This window comes from Thalia democratica, chromosome 2 (assembly GCF_965202585.1).
Source record: "Thalia democratica chromosome 2, ktThaDemo2.hap1.1, whole genome shotgun sequence".
NCBI classification, from domain to species: Eukaryota; Metazoa; Chordata; class Thaliacea; order Salpida; family Salpidae; genus Thalia; species Thalia democratica.
This window is the reverse complement of record NC_139166.1, coordinates 50,013,138-50,037,155: the sequence shown is the minus strand read 5'-3', so window position 1 is coordinate 50,037,155 and position 24,018 is coordinate 50,013,138. Positions and strand designations below refer to the sequence as shown.

Genomic DNA, 24,018 nt, shown 5'->3' with positions numbered 1-24,018 from the left:
TTGGTAGCATATTTTTCAAACAAAAGATTAATTAGTATTTATTTACAAAATTGTTTTCAAAGTTGATATCAATTTAACAATTGTATACAAATAGTAATACTTTTACATAAATAAAAACAACAGTTTAAGATATGTTTAGTGCATGTATGAACTAATAAAAGCTGTATAAAGACTTTAATTTTTTACAATGGTTATCAAATGAGTTGTAAATAAAACTTTTGTATGTTGATCAAGTTTAGTTGTATATCACTATCTTGAATCTTTTGTAGAAAAATTGTGTGACAAATACTAAATATTATTTTTTTAATACGTTATTAACCCTTAATAATAACCTTTATTTGACTAAAAAGTTAGCTTAGAGCAGGGTTTCCCAAAGTGGGCCAAGTGCTCAGCGGGTCATGAGCAGCAAATGGGCCCAAATATGGTATTAAGGAGCCACATGGGGTCATAATTTGAAACTTACACTAGGTATTCTGGAGTTGTTGATGAAGAGCAAAAAAGGTCTAAGGTGTTTTTAATGGTAGTTTTGAAACTTACACTTGATATTATGGAGTTCTTGATGAATAACAAAGAAAAAAGGTTTAGGGGCTAAAGATGGTAGTTTTTTGATTAATCCTGTTGAGGGGAACCATAGCTTTATTAATCTCTTTGAAGGGGGCCATTTGAAAAAAAATTAGGAAACCCTGGCTTAAAGGTTCAATAATGTTAAAATAAATTGAAAGTGAAAATATAATATTTTCTAACCAATTTAAGTTTATAATGTATTTTTGATACATTATAAGTTTGTTGATTAGTTTTACCAAGGTTTTTCCAAATTTATCAATTACTTTGACCACTAATCAAGAATAAAAATATATTTTGCATTCTGGTCTACTGTAAAAGTATTTTAAGTTTAACTGTGTATTGTTATAAGTATTAGTTTTTTACTTTATTTGAACATTCTTTTTAAAAATACAATAGTTAAAGCTAGTTTGAACTACTGTAAAAGGTTTTAGCTACTTGAATGAGTTATAAAATCTAAAAATTTTAATAACTACATAGACTTCCCTACATTATTTTTACGTATATGAGAAGTACCACGACTCTACTAAAATGTATAAGTCATACAAAAATACTTAACAAACTATCTAAAACTTATATATAACATTTTCAAAGTTTATAAGAAAATTGTAAAGAAAAATGGTTGGTTATCTTAAATCTTAGAAACTTATTTTTTTTTGAAAATAGTTATTGCTTTCAAATTTGAATTTCTAAAACTTGCACTTGATATTCTGGGGTTTTAAATGAAGATTAAAAAGAATGTCATAGGTATAAGTGACGGGAAATATGAATAAAAAAAGTGACATTGCAACTAAAACTACCACTTTGGCCCTTGAAAGTTTTACTTCGAAACTAGGCACGCGATTACTAAATGCATGTCGATCCCCTGCTCTAGATATATATTTGAGACTGATTACAAATTTTTTAATGTACACAACAGACGCTTAACTTTATCTTACTTTTAGTTTTGAAAGTTCATTAAACTTTTTCGTTTTACAAATTAATAAATTAAATTAAGATGTATTAGTTGTAAGTAGATAAACAATTTAACTATGTGAACTAAATTTACAACTAACAAAATAAATACAAATTTGTAAATTTAAGTATTTGTCAGAAAAAACAAGCTTTAAGACATTCAAATTGTTGACTTTCTGATATATTTTTATAGAAATTAGATTTGTTTTCAAGACTGTAAATAAGTATGAATCAATATTCCCTTCTATTAGATAAAATAATTAGATAATACTTGAGTAGATAAAACTTGAGTAGTTTTCGCTTGCATTTCAAAAAAAAAAAGATCTTTGTGAAATGTCTAGGTTGCTTTTAAATTGACTTGTTCAAGCAATCTTTCTAAATAAAAAAAAGCTTTACTAATGTAATAATACTCAAACTAAGTTATAAATTAGTTATAAAAATTAATCCTAACTCTTTAAGTTGTATTCGTTTATGTTTTTTAAACTAAAAAGTTTTACTTTTAACAAAAGTCATTTTATTATTTCTAACGTTTAGTTTAGAAACTCAGTTCTGTATTTTGAAAGGTAGGTAGTAGTTTGATTAAATAATTATAGATTGCATACTTTTATTTGGGTACTTAAAGGCAATAAATATATTAATATTTTATAAGAAACTATATAATTAATGAAACTAAAACAAAACAATCATAAGTTCTTTCTTTTAAGGGTAAAAAATTTACTATTTCAATAAAATTAGTAAAGAAAACATCGTTTAAAGTCTAACAAAGCCAAAGCCTAGACTTTCGTGTGTTCTGAGAAAGTTAAAGTTGATATAAAGTTTTGATCACACCACTTAGATCATCAGACCATAAGTCTGAGTAGACTAATACCCATATTTCGTTCTACCGAGGGCTTTTGGTTTACGCTTACCATTTTGTAAATAGATGAAAATTGATTTACCATCTTAGAATGTTATAAACTAGAATAATTTCTATTTTGCTCATCTACTAGTAATACCCATTTACATTCTGAAAAATCATAGTAGGAGACCCTCCGTTTTAAGTAGTACATATTCAAGCATCAAAAATAAACAGTATAAAAGACAATTAAAATAATTTTAAGTTTTTCCTTAAAAAATATGTTCAATAAGTTTTACACTCTAATTAAAAGTTTAAATTTATAAATAAATGTTTTATATGAGGTTTTGGCCTGAAGAAAACGATAACTATTGTCTTTTGAAACAGCTGTAGCTTTATAAAATAAACTTTTGCTCTTCAATTTGATGTTTTATATGCTATTACTTTATTTTAATCAAACTATGTTGTAGCTTTGTCTTTTTGGTTTGCATTGCACCGATTAAAATATATTTAAAAAAAAAGTTTTGTTATGTTACTGGTATATATTATGTAAGCAAGCAAATAAAAATGTTGAAATTTCAAAATCGATTTGTTTTAATCTCAAACACTAGTTTTTAAAAAGAATAAAAAATAATGGTACAAAAGTGGAATATTGTAGCTAAAACTTTTTTTATACTTTTATTTATAATTATTTATAATTATTTATTTTATAATTAGGTTCAAACGATTAAAACTATGATTTAAATAATTTAAACCAGTGGTCGTCTAGCTAATCAAAATCTGTGTACATCAAAATGCACCCCAAGATCTTATTATGATAAGTGCCGCTAGTGGTGTCATTACTTTAACACTTTTACTAATGCATTTCTCCATCAAAGTAACAACTCAGTTTATATTTACATGCAAAGCTTTTAACAACTAAAACTGAAATTTATTATTTGAACCTGTTTTAAATGAACCTTTTTATTTGGTTTACCGTCTTTGCACAATGATATTTTATTTATATGGCTTTGTCTTACGTACTTATTAGTTGCACACATCTCCGCAATCACTATAAAATCCCCAGTACAGTACTCTTAAATTTTTTTGTTTAATATTAATATGTTGCTTAAACCAGATAAATATTATAATAAAAACTAGATTTTTTTTTGCAGTCTAAAAATTTCGTGCACTCCAAAATAACTTTCGTGCACACTAGTGTGCACCAGTGTACACCTTGACGACCACTGATTTAAACAACTATTACTTTTTTAAATGTTAAGATAAAAGCTGGTATTTTTTACAAAAAATTTAAGTAAAAATAAGTTAGTGCTAAAGTTTAGATAATCATTTAAGAAAAGTTTTTTTTTATTCTACATGTGCTTAAAACCTATCGCTTTTAAAAAATCAGTTTTTACTAAAAACTGATTAGTAATTAACAGTTTTATGATGGTTTGCTTGATTTAAAAAAAAAACAGAAGTGTTTATTATTTGTGTTGATATGAGCAAAAAACATGTTGTTGAGTGAAAAAATCAATACATGCTCTTTCCTTTTCAACGAAAAGATTTATTCGAAAGTAAATCTAGCAAAAAAAATATCCTCAAAAATTTATACGAAGTTGAATTTTACATTGTTTTTAAATACAAACATAGTAGTCTTTATTTTATGAATAATAATTTAAAAATTTAATAAACTAAACAAACTTTTTTAGTTTTGTTTTTCACAACATCACTCAGTCTAATATGTACTTTTTTCTTTATAAAATATACAGTTTAGTAGTCAATATCTGTTGATTTTGTTCCTAACGAATGTACTTGAAAACACGGTAGGTCTAACGTTATGAGTTTACATGCTGATTAAGTTATTGGTATAACCATAACAATTTGCTAATTTTCAAAACTTTCAAAGGTTTAAATTTTTTTTAGTATAATAACCTAACACCAATTTGACACAACACAGAATATTTTAAGTAAATTATAATTTCTAAAATTTAAAAGTATATGACAAGTTAAAAAGTAAGTGGTTTTGATAAACTTGAAATATGTGCTTAGATAAGCAGAAAAATTAAATATATGTACGGTACAAATATTGTACAAACACTATTTAAATCGAACTTAAAAGTTTTTAAAATTATGATTAAGAGAGTTTTTGCTAACTTATAGTTATAGTAGAATGTTAAAAGTAACTAAAACTTTTAAGTTTTCTATAGGTTCATACTAATGTAAATGTTTTTTCTATGCAAAATAATTTAATATTTTATAAACTATATTAAAATTAGGTAAACACTGTTAAAAGCTTTTTTGTCAAATTTTCCGAAATATTCTAGAAAAAAAAAGTATGATAAAGTATAAAAAACTATAGAAATTAAAAAAAGGGTTTGCAAACAATAATAGTTGTATAGAAGATGTTTTAACATAATGATAGATTTCGTTGAAAAACACATACAATGAAAACAACTTTTTTAGAATAAAACGTTGAAATAACTGTTTTTATTAAAAGAGGAGTCTATTTCAGAGATTATTTAAATCCGTTAATTTTACAATAGTTTTAATTAATTTTAAGTAGTTAAGTAGGTAATTTTGTGAATAGCCTTTTAGATTTTTTGTTGTTCTCTCTAAATTTTCAAAATGTGCATAGCTTTAAAAGATAACAAAAATAATAGTAAAAATAGTTGTTTTAATAGAATTTATGCTCACAAAATTAAAAAAAGCTTATTTAGTAACTAAGGTTCCGTTAAATTACTTTTTTTGATAAGTTAAAAAAAAGGTTGTTTTAAAGTCATCAGTTTTGTTGTTTGCGGAAACAAGTTTCGGGTCTTAACTTATTTGTTATTTGGCGAAACTAAAGCGTGTTGGTGATTTTACTGTGATCGAGTAAACCTCTTGTCATTGCAACAATGAAAAAACATTTTTTGGATTATAGCTTTAGCAAACTGTATTTATTTAGTTTACGAATGTATTGATCTAAGTTTAAAAAGCTTATCTAACTTTAACTGAACTGTTTTAATTCATTTTCTATTCACATTGTTTAAATATTGACACTTGAATGCTTTAAAATTCATAGACTTCTTTATTTTTAAATCGTTTGTTTAATTTCTAAATACTGTAAAATTATCTTAAAATTATATTTTAAAGATAGCTTAAAGGTGAATTAATTAGTAAGTTTGTTTATAATACTACATATAGTACAGTTTTGTTCACCTTAAAGGATAAATTTCTTAATTTAAACTAATAAGCATAGTTTGATATACTAATAATCAAAAATATAGTCGGTAAAATTTGGTTTAGATTAAGTTTACTTTTAATGAAACATTTTTTCTAAGTTTTTAATAACTGGTTTTTAATACTTTATATACCTATTAGTAGCAATATTGAACAGCATTTTTTTTAAATTGACTTACTAGTTGATTTTTTAAAGTTTAGTAAAACAAACTTTAAAAATTTTCAGGATACTTTTTTATTTCTTGTAAGCCACGTTACACAGATATATATTTTTTTATACTGTGTTGTTATAAATCTAAATAAATGTTTACTTTAAAGTAAAACTTAATGTAAAAAAAATAGCTTGACAAAAAAACACAATACAAGTATAAGCTGTTATAAACTAAGAAAATAAAGTATAAGTTTTTTAGTAATATACGTATATCGCTTCATTGCTTTTTATTATCTTAAACTTTAGCTCATGTAAACATTTTTTACAATTCAAATACAATGTACTTGAAGTACAAAACAAAACATTTACTATGAAATATTAAACATATACTTTTTGTAGTCCTTTTGGGTACACACATTAAGAATATCGACTCAAAAGTATTTTAGTGCTAAACACATTTGTTTTTAAAAGTGTTGTTTGTTTTCATAAAACATTTTTTCAAAATTTTGAATAAAGCTGTATAAGAGGTTTCAAAATTTTAAAAATTTAAATATTTTATATTTCTTTCATTTTATCGTTATACGTGAGCAACTGTAACTTATTTGCTAAGTTCGTTTAACCATAAACAGAAACAGAACATTTTTTAACGCTTATAGAACCTAGATAAAAATAACGTTTAAATTTATGTAAATACGCACTTTGTAATTTTAAGCTTTTGTCTTAAAATAGTTTTTTTGGAATAGTGTAGTATATATTTGTACATTTTATATAAAAAGTTTGCTTAAAACTGATGCAAACTATGTTTTTCATACGTGTTAAACTTATAGTTTTGTTAAGCTAATTTCAGTTCTTCATACATGAAAAGTTCTAAATAACGCTTAATAATTTTATTAAATATGCCTAGCTAAAATCCATTAAATATAATAAATGTCTTGCTAAACTGTATAAAGTTCAGTAGATGTTCAATTAAAAGTTTTCGATTATTATTTTTAAGTTAAACTTTTTAAAACAAAAAAGCTTGTTTTAGCAGAAAATGTTGTTTTATTGTTATTAATCTACAACTAAAGTATACTTTTAAATTTGTTAAATAACAAAAAACAAAGCTATAAAGTTTTTAAATGAAAAATTTCAATAGCTTTTATCTAGTGATGTACCGGACTCACTATCCGGGTCCGGGTCCGGCCGGATATTGCCATTTTTGTCTGATATCCGGATCCGGCCGGACTCTAATTTGAAAAAAAAGTCCGGATCCGGTTCCGGCCGGATTCTAATTTGAAAAAAAAGTCCAGATCCGGTTCCGGCCGGATTCTGATTTGAAAAAAAAGTCCGGATCCGGGTCCGGCCGGATCCTAACAGAGATCCGGCCGGACCCGGATCTAGTTAGTAAAAATGAGCATATAGAAAAATATTTTTTTTAAAAACAAACCCTGTGTTAATTAATAAGAGTCATTTTCGTCACTTAAAGTTAAACACCTACCCCGATTGGCTCATTTTGTACACGTGACTAATTTACACTTGTTTACATTTAAACTATGAAATAAATATTTTAGAAATGGAACTCTTTACAAATATTGTAAAATTGAAAACTTTGGAATGAATACTTGCATTATTTGTTGTTTAAAATTGAGCTCAGAGAATATTTAGAGTTAATACGGTTGAATGTACGAGCCAATGAGAATCATATGACGAAATGTTTCAAACTAAATACTGATGCAACAAAACATCAGAAAATGACAGGCAGTTTATATGTAAGCAGTTAGTTAGTTTGGTGAGCAGCTTGAAGCAACAAAATATCTTGAACTTTTTGTGAATGCTTATTGTAAGTAGTGTTTTGTTTTAAAAGGGAATATTTCAACTGGTGTTTAATTGTTTAAATATTTAAGCCAGGTTTATAGTTTAATAGTTTATGAAAAACTTTACAGTTTCTTGTTTACTAAAAGTTTTATTTAATTTTTAGTATATTGTTTTAAGTCTTTTGAAATAGATTTAAATAGTTTCCAGTTTTTAAAGTGTTACCAAAGTAATTAATAATTTTGTATATGCTAGTATTTCTTGTTGTGTTTTATGTAAAAGATTCATCACTCAAAACTGTCGTGTCTGATTATAGAAAGTAGTCTCAGTTTGAATTTACTATTTGTTAGATATTAATTGTATACGGTAGGATTTAATTATGATGGGTAATACTAAAAAGTTAAGTGTACCACAATCAGTCCACAACTTTACTACCAAATTGTCAACCTTTGCTAGCTGTTATCTGATTATTAGATTAAAGTAATTTTAAAAACCTCATTCTGACTCAGGCTTGTTTATACTCACTCTAGCTAGTTTTATTGACTTAAACAGTGGTAACCCTGCTAGTTTGAAAATTTTTGGGAATTTTAGAAAATCTTGGAATTCCTGCCTCAAGCTAGTTTAGTTTTTTGTAAAATCTCAGGCTAGTTTTCTTTTAGATTTTGAATGAATTTGAGCTGATCCAGTTTTCAATATTTTGTAATTTTCTAGTGTATTTTGTTCATGAACTTGATTTCATATTTTTAATTGTAAATAACACCTAAATTTGTAAACCTTGTGGCTAGCTGTTCTACTTATTATTAGATTAAAGTTATTCTTTTTAGTTTTTAAAAACCTCATTGTGACTTAGGCTAGTTTATACTAATGATGTACCGTACTCACTATCCGGGTCCGGGTCCGGCCGGATATTGCCATTTTTGTCTGATATCCGGATCCGGCCGGACTCTAATTTGAAAAAAAAGTCCGGATCCGGTTCCGGCCGGATTCTGATTTAAAAAAAAAGTCCGGATCCGGTTCCGGCCGGATTCTAATTTGAAAAAAAAGTCCGGATCCGGGTCCGGTACATCACTACTTTTATCTTACATAACTAAAAAAACTCTAGCATAAAACTTCAAAAAATAAAAAAGTGCTTAAAAATAACCAAGTAACTTTGATTATGGTAATAGTTTGTTATATAAAACGGTAGTGATGCATAATTGCTTGAATAATGTTGGATAACAAAAGTAATTAAAATAAAAAAACACAGTGTCTGAGTAGTTTTAAATAGAAAAATACCATCTAGCAATTAATTTATAAATAGAAGTCTTTCTATAATGAACATTTTTGTATTATGATTGATTTTTTGTAGAAATTTCTGTGATTGATTAAGACGTTAAATTCTTACATCTTACTATTTGTAGTACAAAATACAAGACTTATTTTATTTATGAAAATTATTGTATAAATTACTGTTGTTAAAGAATATTTGGGAACGGGTCAGAAAAGCACGGGTGACACTTTAGCACGGTGTGACACTTTAGCACGGTGTGACACTTTAGCACGGTGTGACACTTTAGCACGGTGTGACATTTTAGCACGGTGTGACACTTTAGCACGGAGTGACAATTTAGCACGGCGTTACTTTAGCACGGAGTGTCACTTTGGCACGGAGTGTCACTTTGGCACGGGATGACACTTTATCACGGCGTCACTTTAGCACGGAGTGTCACTTTTAGCACGGGATGACACTTTAGCACGGCGTCACTTTAGCACAGTGTGACACTTTAGCACGGGGTGACACTTTAACACGGCGTCACTTTAGCACGGAGTGTCACTTTAGCACGGCTTCACTTTAGCACGGGGTGACACTTTAACACGGAGTGTAACTTTATCACTGATTGATTCTTTTGCACAACATGATTCTTAAGCACGGAGTGACACTTAAGCGCCATTGATAGTTTTAAAAAATTTAATTAAATACGTGTAAAATTTGTATTTAATAAAACGTTTAAAATTAAATTTATATAACCAGCATGCTGTTGATTATGAAATTTAGGCACTTTAAAGTGTGATTTCAAGAAAGAGAATGTCTTCCAAAATTATTTTTAATAAAAATATGATCTAAGTAAGGAGTAAATTGTAATACAAAGTTTGGCAGTCTTTTCGAATTATATTTAGAAAAATCATTCGTAGGTAGCAAAATGTTAGAAAACATCTTTAGTGGCCTGTATTTTTTAAGAAAAACTATACTTAATAACAAAAATAAGTACTGAAAAACAAGAAGTTGGTAAATTAAATGGTAACTAGTTTTAAAAATCCTTAATTAATTGAATGTTTTTATACTGTGTTCTTTTTTACTTCTGTTAATAAAATAATAACACTTTACTTACATTTTATTTAATTATTTTGCTTGGCTGACATGGTTAAAATAACTTTATTTATGTAAAACAATGATAAAAAATTTATGCATAGCACTAAATTTTATTATAAAAACGAACACGAACGAAATTTACAAATATATACATTTAATCTATATCAAAATTGTGTTGAATACCGCGTAGGTATTCGAGTATGTTATTATTTTCATTAAAATTTGATACCAGATAAAACAGACGCTCATCTGCTTGTCTGAACCTTATTCTTTTGGGATCTGGTTTTATCCCTGCCAGAAGGTGTTCTAGTCCCATATCCCGAGAATTCTGAGTCGTTTTCAGAATATTTATAAAACTCTACAGATTGGGATGGTTTCCATTTAATACTGCGTACAAAGCTCGATGCGCTGCTTCCGCAATATTGTTCGTTCGATCACTTTTTGTAAGTACTCGTTCGTACTGACTCCACAAAGGAATTGGAAACAATGGCTCACCTCTAGCACCTTTAAGTTTAATTTTTTTTTTATCTAAAGTTTATGTACATTTCTAAATATAAACTCATAATTTAAATTCAAAAAGTTACGCTTGTATTTTAAATAAAAGCACCAATTAAACATTAACAAATAAGATATTTAATTTTAATATTTACAATTTTATTCTAACAAATTAAAAAACAAATTTAAATAGGCAATAAATTAAAGTGTACTAAACATTAACACAAATATTTAAATGTACTTAAGTCGAAACCACTCCAGAACTGTCACTAGTTCTTCAGAAATGTTAGCAAATAAAGCTTCTAAATCGTCGACTATTTTACGTCAACAAAACCGTATTTACTAATATACTAGTATTTATTAATATTTATACTTTACTCACTGAAGTTAAATTAAGCTATGATCTTATTAAATAACGTTGTAAAAAACCTTGAGCTCGTATATGTTGCTAGGTTTAAACAAGTAGTTTTACGTTTAAAATATGATAGTAAATAATTAAATACGTTAGTTAAAATATCTTAATAAAATGATTTGATAGAATTCTTAAAATTACTTTTATATTGTTATTATTAAGTTGAAGTTTGCCATAGAGTAGCTAGTGTAATTTTATATTAAATACGAAGTTTCAGTTGAAGCTTTAACTTGAAACATATTTAAAGCTTGTAGTATTATGTTGCATAGTTTATTTTTATAGTTTTCAACATAACATATAAGCATAAACAAATGTGTCATTCCATGCTGAAATGACGCCGTGCGAAAGTGCCACCCCGTGCTAAAGTGACGCCGTGCTAAAGTGTCACCCCGTGCTTAAGTGACTCCGTGCTAAATTGTCACTCCGTGGTAAAGTGTCACCCCGTGCTAAAGTGATACTCCGTGATAAAGTGACGCCGTGCTAAAGTGTCACCCCGTGCTAAAGTGTCACCCCGTGCTTAAGTGTCACACCGTGCTAAAGTTTCACCCCGTGCTAAAGTGTCAACCCGTGCTAAAGTGTCAACTCGTGCTAAAGTGACGCTGCGCTTTACTGACACCTACCCGAATATTTGTAGCAGCTTTTCTTAAATTTCTATTTTACTTTATATGTCTCTCTGTTTATATATAATTGTTTGTGTGTTATACGAAAAATTAGACAAACTGATAACAAGATTGGATGAACACTTTGTATTTAAAGAATAGAAATGCAATAACTTAAATTTCAGACTATGACGGTTTATTTTCACTAAAAAAAGAACCCCTGAGAAAAAATAACTGATTACTAAACTTAAGAACGACTGAATTTAAGCAGTTTTAGTATTCAAAAATATATAAAAATATTTATCAAATAACTTAAAGGTATTATGGTTTCTACATTGCAGATAAATTCACACCTTGTATAAAATTAGTTCGAATAAACATAAAGTTGATTAAAGAAAAAATCACACTATAAATAAAATCTGCAAACAATCTTATCGAAAATATTAGTATTGGAGAAAACATATGTAAATATGAAAAAAAATAGTTTAAAGTTTTAAAACTATCTCGATATAAGTTTTACTATACTTAAAGCATCACAAACCAGCTTTTTATATCAAAATAAGCTGCAAAATAATTAATCCGGCAAAAACTTTTATTGGCAAAACTGATAAAACCAGACTATCTAATATTAAAAATTAAATAAGATCGAAAAGTATTTTAAGGCGTTGAAAAAATTTCTATGAAGCATTAATTTGGTATAACAAGTAACTTCAAATAAATTTCAAGTTTACTCATATTTGATAAAATTAGTTTTTACCCTAGCATATCTGCAACAGTTTTGAAGAATTGATTTGAATTTGCTGCAAGAATAAAAAAGAACTAATCAAATATTGCTGCAAAATATCGTCGAAAAGTATAAAGTGAATTACGGTCAAAAAACTATAATTAGAACAGATTGGATGTACTAATGGGAAGCTATCACGGGCAAATCATTTGCAAAGTAGTTAGACCTTAATCTCAGGTATATTAGAAAAAAGTTCTTTAGTAATCGTAACTTTGATATAAACCGTGGCAGTAGTAGACAACCTACTTGGATAGAGCATGGATAGGAAAGTTAAATAACTAAGGAAAGTGGTTCAAAATATTGGCTTTGATATTATTGTGTATGCTTATTTGTTTGTCACTGACTTTTTAGACTGAAATTTAGATCTACAACAAAGCTATACACCGCGGAGAAAACCAAATAAGCAAACGGTGGTAAATAAGAAGTCCTACCACCCAGTATAAAACATATACCGGCTACAACAAAGAAGTTCCTCAACAAAATCTTTAACATCCAAGCATATTCTCAGAAACAACCCAACACTACCAAAAAGCTGATATATCGTCAATAGGAAATAGATTTATCCTTTTTGTTGATACAGCATATCTTGTTTTGACGACATGTTTAAAAATACTTTAAATAAAAAAAAAAGCGCGTTACTTATTGAAGTTTTGTTGACTTTGCTTGTTAGTCGAAATGAAGTTGAATTTCTACCTAAAATCATCGTGTGTAATTTATTTACTTCTATTTTGTTTGCTTCAATTTTAAGTATTAAATTTAAAATAGCCGAGTATCCGTAATTACTACACTTTTTTTCTTTTTGCATCAAACATATTTAAAGATCCTTCCTAGTGGGCTCAATGTACAAAGTTATTAAGTCTCTTATGTTCTATTCTTTATATAAGGGTATACATTCATTTCTTTGTTAAGTAAATTTAAAACAGAGAGGCTCTCCACAAGATATTGTAATATAGTATAAACAAAATACTGAGGTTTTCTTGACACAAATGTATCATTAGCCTATAAAATAGATTATCTCTTCAGTCAAGTCTATTAATAATTTTTGATTTTTTGTATATCTAACAAAATTGACTGTAGATCTAGTAATAATAATAACAATTCAATTGTTATTGAAAAATTAATTTGTTACTAAAAATTTCATTAATCTTGTTGATTAACTGAGTAAAACATTGTTTAAAGAAAGAATTCTTGAAATAATAAACTTTTAGTTATCTTTGTGGATTTAAGTAGAGAACTTTATTGTAAAAGTAGCTTAAAAAGTATTACCTAGCTATTTAAAAGATTTTTTTTTTATAGCTTAACAACAAGTTCCTTTAACCTCTAGCTTGTTTTAAAACTTTATGCTTAAACTTTCGTTAATAAAAGACTGTTTTCGAAGTAACTTACAGCTTAAGTAAAAATGTAAATTTTTGTATCGGTAGTAATACTATAGTTTTCACTTATTTTCAACTAAAACATTTTTTTATCATCAATAAATTTGTAAATTTACTTAATTTTTAAATACAGCCGTAAATTATGATTAGTTTTAGCAGCGCCTTTTTTCAGCATAATATTAAAGCCATTAGGAAAATGGTTATTTTTGAATTAAATATTATAAAAAAAAAAGTTGTGTATACATTTTTAAGTGGTACAAGTACAAACTTTTAAGCTGTATAATTATTGACTTTTTTTTCATACCAAGATCCGGCCGGATCCGGATATCAGACAAAAATGGCAATATCCGGCCGGATCCGGACCTGGATAGTGAGTCCGGTACATCACTAGTTTTCACATAAAAAGTAGAGCTTACATTTGTAGTTTCAAAATTTCATTTCTATAAAAGCTAAAAAGAAACTATAAATAAATTTAAATAGAGTATAACAAAAATTGATAGAAAGATAAAGTACATGGTTCTGGCCGGATTCTAATTTGGAAAAAAAAGTCCGGATCCGGTTCCGGCCGGATTCTAATTTGAAAAAAAAGTCCGGATCCGGGTCCGGCCGGATCCTAATTTGAAAAAAAAGTTCGGATCCGGGTCCGGTACATCACTAATTCAAACATTACACACATGTAAAAAAATCTGCAAAATTTATATTGCGAACAAATTGTTAAAATGCATCTGTTTTATGTTGGCTTTGTGGTTTTTGAAAGAGTGCAAAAGTTCATTGTTTGTCAGCTCTATTGTTTAGTATATCTTAATTTACACAAACTGAAAATAATAGTTTTTAAACAATTCCGAATTATAGTTGAATTTAACAATAGATGCTTTGCAAGGCAAGCCCTTTAGTAAAGAATTATACAACAAAAGAAGGAATAACTCCCGCGATATAAGTATAAACGCAAAAAAAATAAATGCAACGTACCCCAAGTATTTCATTGCGTAATAGAATATATTGTAAAATTTTCCACTAAGCTCGAGGTAACACCAAACAAGTTTATGTCGTGTTTGTTTTAGATTATTGAGAAAGTATACACACCATGTTTTGACCCTCCGGAAATTCCCGTCTAAACAATTTAAAGTTTTCTACTTTCTTCTAAATTGCAAGTTCAGTTATACTTTACAAAAGTTTTTTTTAATAACTTCTATTAAAACTGTTTGAGAGTTTATATAAAATAATTTTCCCCCGTTTTTTTTCTTTTTAGTTTTGTTTTAAAAAGCGTAACATTAGTTCGCTCTGAATTAGGTGTCACTAAAACAAAAATAATTAAATTAAATATAGACTGGTTGACTTATTGTTTTTTGTATACTAAAGTTTAAACAATTAGTCCTTGTAAGTATAAAACAACTAATTTTAGCAGATTGAAATACTAATTTTTAATGTAATAAATTTTTAGTTTTTACAAACACTGCTTTTTATAAAATTTTAATTGCTTGATAAACGTTTTTTATGTAACCTCATTACTTTTGCAGAAGTTTTTGTAAAGTAAAAGTTTTTTTGTATATAAATTTTTATTTGTTAAGCATTTACATATCTATAAAGTACAATATTTTTCATATTTCTTTAATCGCAATAATAATTAAATGGTCCACAAAAATAAAAAAACGAAACTATATTACAAAAAGTATAACTATTTAACAAAAAAAAACAAAGAAAAGAACTAATGAAAGTAAATACTTTTTAAGTCAAATCTAGTATACTTAAGTACAAAAATATATTCATTATGTTAGAATTTTTTTCAACTAAAAAAAAAATTAAACCAGTCAACAAACAGCATAATTATAAACTATCTAATTTTTCGCTTAAAATAATACAAAAACTAACCAGTTGTTAGTATTTAAACAGTTATCAGTATTTGTTTATTCAGTTATGTACTCTTTATAAAAGATCAATTAACATTTTTTAGATTGCTTAAACGAAAGTAAAACAAAGTTTTGACTAAAAATTTTAGTTTTAGTTTTGAAAAACCAAACCATGTACTTAAAATGAAGTAAAACTAATTACAACAAAAAATTGATAGATTTTTGTTACCAAGTTTAGCTAAGAATTAATTAGTGTAAAGTTATAGATTGAGTTGAATATTCTTTAACACATTGGTAGTTAAGATATCAAGTATAAACACAATTCACAACCTTTTAAAATATAATTCTGACTGATTTTCCCTGTATAGCTAAAAAAGGCCTACTTACAGTATACTTAACCTTTTAATTTCAAATATTTATCTCAATCAAAATATTTTTAGACTATTGAATAAGACTATTGATAATCTTATTAAAAGACGCTCTACTAGAGTTGTGATATGCGTTTTATTGATTTAGCAGTTTACTTAATCTATTTATAAACAAAGCTCACAGGCTAAATTGAAATTCAAAAACGATTAATTTTAAAGCAGTAAAATTTGCATTAAACTATTTATTAATGTTTTAAGCGATCGTAAAAATAAAAACTCGTGGTTAACTTTTGGTTTTCAAACTAAAGAAATCTTCTATGATTTTTTTTAATGTTTCTTAACTGAACTTGATCATTAAGTTATAAATGGATTTATTAATTTAATTTTAAACTTTTTAAAGCTATATATTAATATACCTTAAAAGTTAAAAAATATAAGGTACTAGTGATATTTGTAACAAAACATCCTAACGAAACAAATTCGTTGGAGGATAATGAAAGCATTTTTAAACTACTTGATATACAAAATAACGATAATTGATTTCAAACTTAAAATATTTATTAATAACTAAGTACGTCAGAACTGTTTAAAAGCTCAATAGAACTGTGTTATTAATTTAACCTAGAAAAACATCATTAGTTTTTATAAAACTCAATACCTTTAATATTGTTGTTATAGTATGTCTTTAATTTATGTATTTATAGAGTATAATAAAATTATGTTTTCGTTTACAATAGTGCTAAAAAAGAACAATTGTTTTATATTTAGTAACAGTTGTTTCACATTTAGTAACGATTGTTAATCGAGACAACTTGTTGAAATATAAATGAAAATGTGTGCATTGAAAAATGTAACTTCTTAATGGAAGTTTTCTGAAAACATTCCAAAGTGAGAGAACTGATTTCGAAAAGGTAAAAATAAAGCTATATATAAAGTATCATCTTTTAAATAGAATATATTTAAAAAAAATTAAAGTAGAAGAAACAATGTACAAAATGCAGCACAAAAAAGAAACTGAAACTGATGATGTTGTTACTTTTACGCATTTATGTTAATATATGACATCGTATAAATACTATAAGTAAAATTTTCAAATGCAGAATTCATTAAAGTTAAACTATTTAAGTTATTATATTTTTTTAAGGAATGCTTTCCGTTATGTTGATACAGTTCGAAACTTAATTGAAAATTTGAAACAACAAAATAGAAAAAAAAATGCTGAGGTTTAATATTACCTAGCTTAAACAAATATTAACGTAAAATAATTAACGTATCTTAAAATCCAAATTTTTTGTTAATTTTGTTAAAAGAGATTGAATTTTTTCTTATTGTTATTAAAAAATATTTAACCATTATTCATTTACGTAAATTGAAAAAATATTTAGAATAATAAACTTAGTAGTAGTCGATCAAATAGAGTATAATTGTCCATTTGATTTATAGAAACTTTAAATAATATTTAATTAAAAAAATTACATATTTCAAAAACTATATGAAGTAGAGTGCTCTATATTTTTTTGACATTAAATATTAAATTTTAATTTCAAATTCTCTAACCTCAAAAACTAACTAAGAATAAAATCTTATGCAAAACGATAGTGTAGAAGATTTACAACCAATTTTTTTGCAATTTGCGCATCTAGAGGAATGTACAAACATAAAAGATGAAAAGCAATAACTAAATTGGTTTTTAAATACTTTATACATTTTGACTGTTACGAACATACTAGTTGAAGAAAAGGCTATGGTAATTTTTTATTTAAAGCTAATAAATTCTAAACAACATGTTTTCGCAAAACTTCACGAAATTTTTCTGTCAGCCATAAATAAGATTTCAGTTTAAAAAAAAAAAATTACAAAAAGCACTAAAATCAGGCTATTTAAAAAAATAAACTACTTGGCATTTCCCGCATGCGCACATTGTGATAGGCGATAGTCAATGTCACGTGACGAAGGAGGGACTACTACAAAGAGAGCAAATAAAAAAACATATATAGTCTATTTGTTTGTTGCTGGTCGTTCAATAGGACCGTTATCTTGTTGCTGTAGCGCTAGTTTTTTTTTCAACTTAGTCTAATTTGAGAGTTTAGCCATACGTATGTTAAACTATTGAAAAAACGGTTGTGCAGACAATATTTATTTGTTTCAGTGGTTAATTAAACAATTTTGTTAGCTTTAAGGCCAAACGATGAAAAAAGTGGTTATGTTTGTTATTACAATTTTTATTAGTTTTTTTTAGGTTGTAAAAAATGTAATTAGACATTCTAAAAAGGTTTAACAAAACTTCTTATAAGTAAAGTCTAAAAGTTTGAGCAGAATTTTTGGAAATACATGAAGTTTTTTTCAGCTGTAATAAGCATAATAGCATTTTTGCGACTAATTTTTAACCACAAGAAATTTTAGTTTTAAAAATGGGTTAAGTTTCAATGCTTAGTTAAACTACAGTATACAATATAAATATAAAAAGTTTTACTACTTGTTCAAAGTAATTACTTAAAAGAAAATAAAATAAAAACTATATAATAAAAGACGAATTTATATCTGTTAAACGTAATATATTTTATCAGGTGGTGAAATAAAACTTGTATAAGCTATTTAAAATTTATTAATTTTAAGTATTTTAGTTAAGTTATATTAAAATGAACAAAAAATTAACTAAAACTATTTAATATCGAATTACTTCAAATAGACTTACAACTTGTTCAAAAACTTAAAATGAGTGACCAAGAATACAATAAAAGCTACCAAGAAAACAATAAAAGCTACGACGAAAACCTCAGTCAACTTTTCAAAACCGACGATTGTTTCAGCCAATCCGTCCATAAAAACAGCTCCAAATCCGACTGGTTTTCTTGGCAAAACCATCGTTACGACAGCTTCGAAACAGGTTATGAAACGCTCTCCCCTGCATCAACTACCAACCCTCCCACTCCATTGTTTGGTCAGGAAGAACTAATGGGCGGCCCGACCTCATCACAAGACTACGAGCTGTATCCGACTTTCGGATCCTCCGTGCATTATTCTGAGCCGTTTGATAACATACGAGGGTTAGGCGATGAAAACTCCGATGACTTCGATCTTGTTTTAGATAGGTTTTTAGAAGATGTTGACGATCATGAGAAGTATTTTCAAACAGAAACAAGCAGCCCCGCACAACCATCACGTAACTATGATTTTGACTGTGCCCTAACAGCTCAATCTAAACCGATGTTTATAGAACTGAAGCCTTCCACAACAGCAAACACTTCCTTTTCTACGCTACCTAACACAGTAAACAACTTTACATCCGATGTAAGTAATTTTAATCACAAAGCTGAGTCCTTTGTAGACGTTAACACAATAAAAGTTGACGTGAAACAAGAGTTCGCTGATAGCAATCTTTGCCCTTGGAAAACTCTCACAGGTTTCTGATAAGTACTCAAACTTTGTTTTAAAATCAAATAATTTTTCATTTGATTATATGTAAAAAATATTTTCATTTTATTTTAAAACTAGTTGCATGGTGGAAAGTAGTAAAATTATTTGGTATATCTATAACTGTGGTGTTTTGTTTCTAAATCTCCAGTTATTTATATAAAATTTTGTTTGTTTAAAAACAATAACAATGCATTAAAAGTATTTTGGTCGCTAAAAGCTTCATACACAGTTCTTTTTTCTCATTTAAAAACAGTAATAATTGCTCAAAGTACGTCTCAAATAAACGTGCAAATAATCAAACAGAAAAGTCAAAAGTTTCAAAACGGAGGTGCCCCATTTTGTCGTGGTTTCTTCTCCTGGCGCTGGAAGATGAACGATCCTTCGGTAAGATGATCAGGTGGGTTGACCGAAACGAAGGAATTTTCGAGGTGAGTGAAAATAATAAAAAAATTAAATGAATCTGTTAAAGGTTTGTGTTACCTGGACAAGACTTTAAAAGGTACCGTGGAGTGCGACTCGATAACCGAAATGTTCTTCGTGCACCAGATCCTTGGACCGAACATTTTGAGCGCCTTAATCTATATATTTGACGACTTTAGATATTATACAATGTAAATGAACTAAAACGTAAACAGTTAAATTTATATGAAGCTTACTTCGTCAAAACCATAACTAAAACTTTGTTTATTTTTAACTTATATTGTAAAAAATAAATATGAAGCTAAATAACATAAGCTACGCATAAAATAAGTTAAGTTTAATTAAATCTGTTTGATGAAAGCTATTTATCATTTATGTAATTAAAACGTCAGCGTAACAACAAGCGAACAAAAACTTTAAAAACAAAATAAAACATCTACATAATCGACTTCTCACATAAGATTGAAAAATCCCTACCGAAACTAAACCGCATAACAACGTGAGCATTTAAATTTTCAAAACCTTTTGTTGACTTTCTCACATTAATAAAATAAGCTACGTTGGGGGAATAACCGCGCTGTGAACAGTAGTTTCGAGTTTAGCAGAGCGAAACCGTCAGTTTCGTGTGTATAGAATGTTTGCTCATTGCTCGCATTCTTTCCAGCTCCTTTTTTCATCTTTTCGCACTCTGTTTTCAAAGTAACAAATATCCACTAAATATTTTATGACTTTGTGGTTACCATTATCTGTAATAACTTTTTGATGCTGTAATTAGTAAAATAGCCTTGCTTCGTTTTTGTTCATTTTAAACTTTTCAATGAATGGCATACTAAAAGGTTAAGTACTTATAGTTCTTAAAACAACTTTAGAGCTAAGTAAGCATAATACTTTTTGTATAAAGACTACTAAGCAAATTTTAAAACAAGTACTTAATTATTTTTTTGAATACAAATCTACTGATTTGATTATAATCTAATGATATAACTTAGCAACTATAAACAGTAGTCTATCAAAATATGTTTGGTTTAATTTTAATACCTTACTTTTTATTTTTGTTTAAAACAATATGTGCTATTAAATTACTAAAAAAAAATTTTTAGTAATTTTTGATGATTAAACTTCATTAAAATTAAATGTAGTGAGATTTTATTGGTTTATGATCATTTAAAACTTTAAATATACACAAAATATTTATTTAAAAAATAAAAATTTAAATTTATTTTAGACAAATAAATTACTTATTACTTAAATTGTTTATCTAATTAAAATAAATAATACGAGTGTGCTGAATAATAATAAAAAGTTAAGTAATTTTTTATTAGCTTTTTTTCCATATTTATCACAATATTTTATGTTAGATATAAGCTATTACAGTCTCTTTTTTTCACTACTTCATAATGTAATTCCTTTTTAAGTAACATTTAGTTTCATAAATGCATATACGTTTTTACTTCGATTGATTATTAACGTATGAAAAAAAACATTGCGTCAAGCATTGATTAAGCCAAAAAACTTAAACTCTAAAATTTGTCATTATCTTCCTTCTTTTGCATAGTTTTCAACACACAACAAAGAAAAGTTTGCCAAGCAGTGGGGACTGGCAAAGAACAACCGGACGGTGATGACCTACCAGAAGCTATCCAGAGCCCTGAGACTCTACATAAAGAAGGGAAAAGTGCTGCAGAAATACAAAAAGAAACTGCAATTCATTTTTTTGCCTTCGTTTTTACAAAGTGCTTTCCAAGATCTTGCAGTAAGTCACAAAGTAACTTGCTAACCTAAAACTAACAGAGTTAGCTCTTCTTTACTTGTCTTTTTTTTTCTTCAAATTTTGTTCGTAAACATGTTTACTTTTTTTACTTCTTCAAAAGTTGTACAGATAATTTGGCAGTGTTTTTTTAAATGATTTATGTTTTAGCCTTTTTCCTGTAAAGCTATGCAAACAAAAAAAAAAATTTATAAAAAACAACAACTTTTTAAGCTTTAAAGTGCATATTGCTGTTAAGTTGATTAACCAAAAAAACTTCACAATGCTGTATAAAATCATAAACAAAATAATTAATGAAAGTTTTATGTACATGTATTTATTTTATATTTTTACTTATTAGAAGTGTTCTTAGCTAATTTTCTAAATTAGTTGTAACATAACACTTTAAAACTACACAAAAATTAAAAAAATTAATACTAAGATCTAAAAATAACAAAAAAATACAAAGCTTAAAATTGTTTAAAGTTTTAAAGGGTTTGTCTACAATTTATATTTTGTTTTGCTTAAGTTTTGATTAAATTTGTTTCTGAAGTTTTAGTTAAAAAAAAATGGGTTACTGCTTATTGTTTAACCAAAAACACTTCGGAGCTTTTTTTATGTCGTTCAATAAATTATATATATATACTCGAGCTTTTAATTTTTTAATTAAGGAACTCCTACTTATATTAAGCATTGTTTTAACTTGACTTTTTAAAAGTTTTAAAATCTAAGTGGTTTGATTATTTAATTTTTTCTTTGTAAGCTAGTAAAACGGCCATTTTTTTTCAAAGGTTGTCATAATAGCGCTTTGATTGAACGTTTTTTGTTTAAAGTTGTAGTATTAATTTTTATATAGTGTTATAATTTAAATACATGCTTTTAAATAGTAGAATAATTTGAATATTTTCAATATTATATAAGAATGATCATTCTAAAACTGTAAATAAAATATAAAAGATTAACTTAACTCAATTTTGAAAGCGCATAAAAATGACATAAATAAATATTGTATCAAAATAATAACTACTTCATTTATAAATTCGGGTTAGGCTAGCTTTGATGAGTAGCAAATTGCAACTTTGTTGTCTAAAGATGCAAATAAAATAACTTACGTATCAATTTTAACTTCTTTTGAAAAATAAACTGCATAAACATGTACTTAATAGATAATTTATTGTTAGCAACTTAAAAAGTGTTACCTATATTACAATAATTGATCAAAACGTAACTCGTTTCTTTCGAAAGCTTGATAATGGAATTTTTCACTAGTTTCTTCTAAAAATTTATAAACTTTCAAAAAATTAATAACTTTATTTATTTAATAAAACTATCTTTACCAACAAAAATACTCCATTTCGTTAATATATTACTTATAAATTTGTTCATTTTACAAAATTATGTTTAACAACAAAAATATTAGCTCTCGTTAATGTATATTAATTTTATTAAAATGTGGTTACTTTAGAAAGTAATATAAAATACAGTCAAGAATTGTTTTTTTTTTTTAATCAAAACATACATATAAATTAATACATTTAGCTTATTTAGCTTTTTATGATTTAAAAAAATCTTAATCAAAATATTAAAATAGCCAAAATTTGCTAAATATCAATACTTTTTAAGTTAATTTGAATAAACTATACGATGTTTCACTGTTTAATAATTATAGTATGTACCTAAAAGTTAGCTTTGAAAACTTTTACATTTAATTTTAACAATCATATAAATTAAACTAGAGAAAGTTGCAAATATTAATGTCAGTTGTTTTACATAAACAAAATAAAAACTGCTAAAACTTACTTTTCGTACCAAACTTAACTGACACAAAAGTCCAAGAACTTGTGTTAGTCAATCTAAGGAAAATGTAAAACAAACTAAGATCTTGTAAAGGCGTTTAAATTTTCTTACTAACAGTTTAATAAAGTATCTATGAGTTAAGTTTCATTTAGAATTTTTTTTAAACATATACAACTTAATCAAAATAAGCTAATAATTTTTAAACAAGGAAAACAATAACTAAATTAATACAGTTTTAGATTTCAATCGGTTAAACTACTCTGTCCAAAAAAAAGTTTTTATATTAGTATATGAACAGCTAATAAATTTTATTTGTATTTATAATTGTTTTTTTTTAATAAACTAATTTTAGTTAAAAATAGTTGATTTTTAATACTAAAAACAGAGTTTTCTTAACAAGTTTTCTTGTTACGGTGTCCACCTATGTACAGTAGTGTGATCAAATAGTGCTTTTAAATAACTGTTTATAGTTTGTATAATTTAGTGTGCACTATTTTTTTCTTTAAAGTTACTGTGTGCAACAAGCCTTTGAAAAAGTTGAGAAAGTTTGTTTTAAATTTTAGTAAATAAACCCTTAACTGCTGCAAAAAAGTTTATACACAAAAGTTTTCTGAAAATATTTCAAGTACTATTCAAAAAAAAATTTTTAATAATTAAAAACTTTTGATAATTAAAAATGTTTAATCACCTAAAACTAAAAATAAATGTTTTAGTAATTCGGTATGACCATTTCTTCGTAAATGATTCATCAAACCACTTTAGTTTAAAATTGTACTAAAACATTTATTTACGACATAGCTGATGTTTGTATAACTTTTTGTAAATTTTAACATAATTTTCCATAAAATCACAGCCATTTTATTTTTGGATAGTTAAATATATACTAATATTACGTTTATAGTTTCATTTAAAACTT

General features: G+C 26.6%; 1 protein-coding gene across 1 annotated transcript; it reads left to right on the top strand.

Annotated features, from left to right (window-relative positions):
- The first annotated feature begins 18,378 nt into the window (after nt 1-18,378).
- Nucleotides 18,379-21,892, top strand: LOC145849993 (uncharacterized). The gene is made up of 3 exons (XM_082955124.1): nt 18,379-19,124; nt 19,442-19,566; nt 21,114-21,892. Exons 1-3 carry the CDS (start codon nt 18,437-18,439, stop codon nt 21,333-21,335), a joined length of 1,035 nt encoding a protein of 344 aa, XP_082811250.1. The 5' UTR covers nt 18,379-18,436; the 3' UTR covers nt 21,336-21,892.
- The last annotated feature ends 2,126 nt before the right edge of the window (nt 21,893-24,018 follow it).

Coding starts and splice junctions, on each gene's coding strand:
- LOC145849993 (XM_082955124.1), top strand. CDS start 18,437: ATGAGTGACCAAGAATACAATAAAAGCTACCAAGAAAACAATAAAAGC. Junction 19,125..19,441: donor CCCTTGGAAAACTCTCACAG/GTTTCTGATAAG, acceptor ATAATCAAACAG/AAAAGTCAAAAGTTTCAAAA. Junction 19,567..21,113: donor GAAACGAAGGAATTTTCGAG/GTGAGTGAAAAT, acceptor TCTTTTGCATAG/TTTTCAACACACAACAAAGA.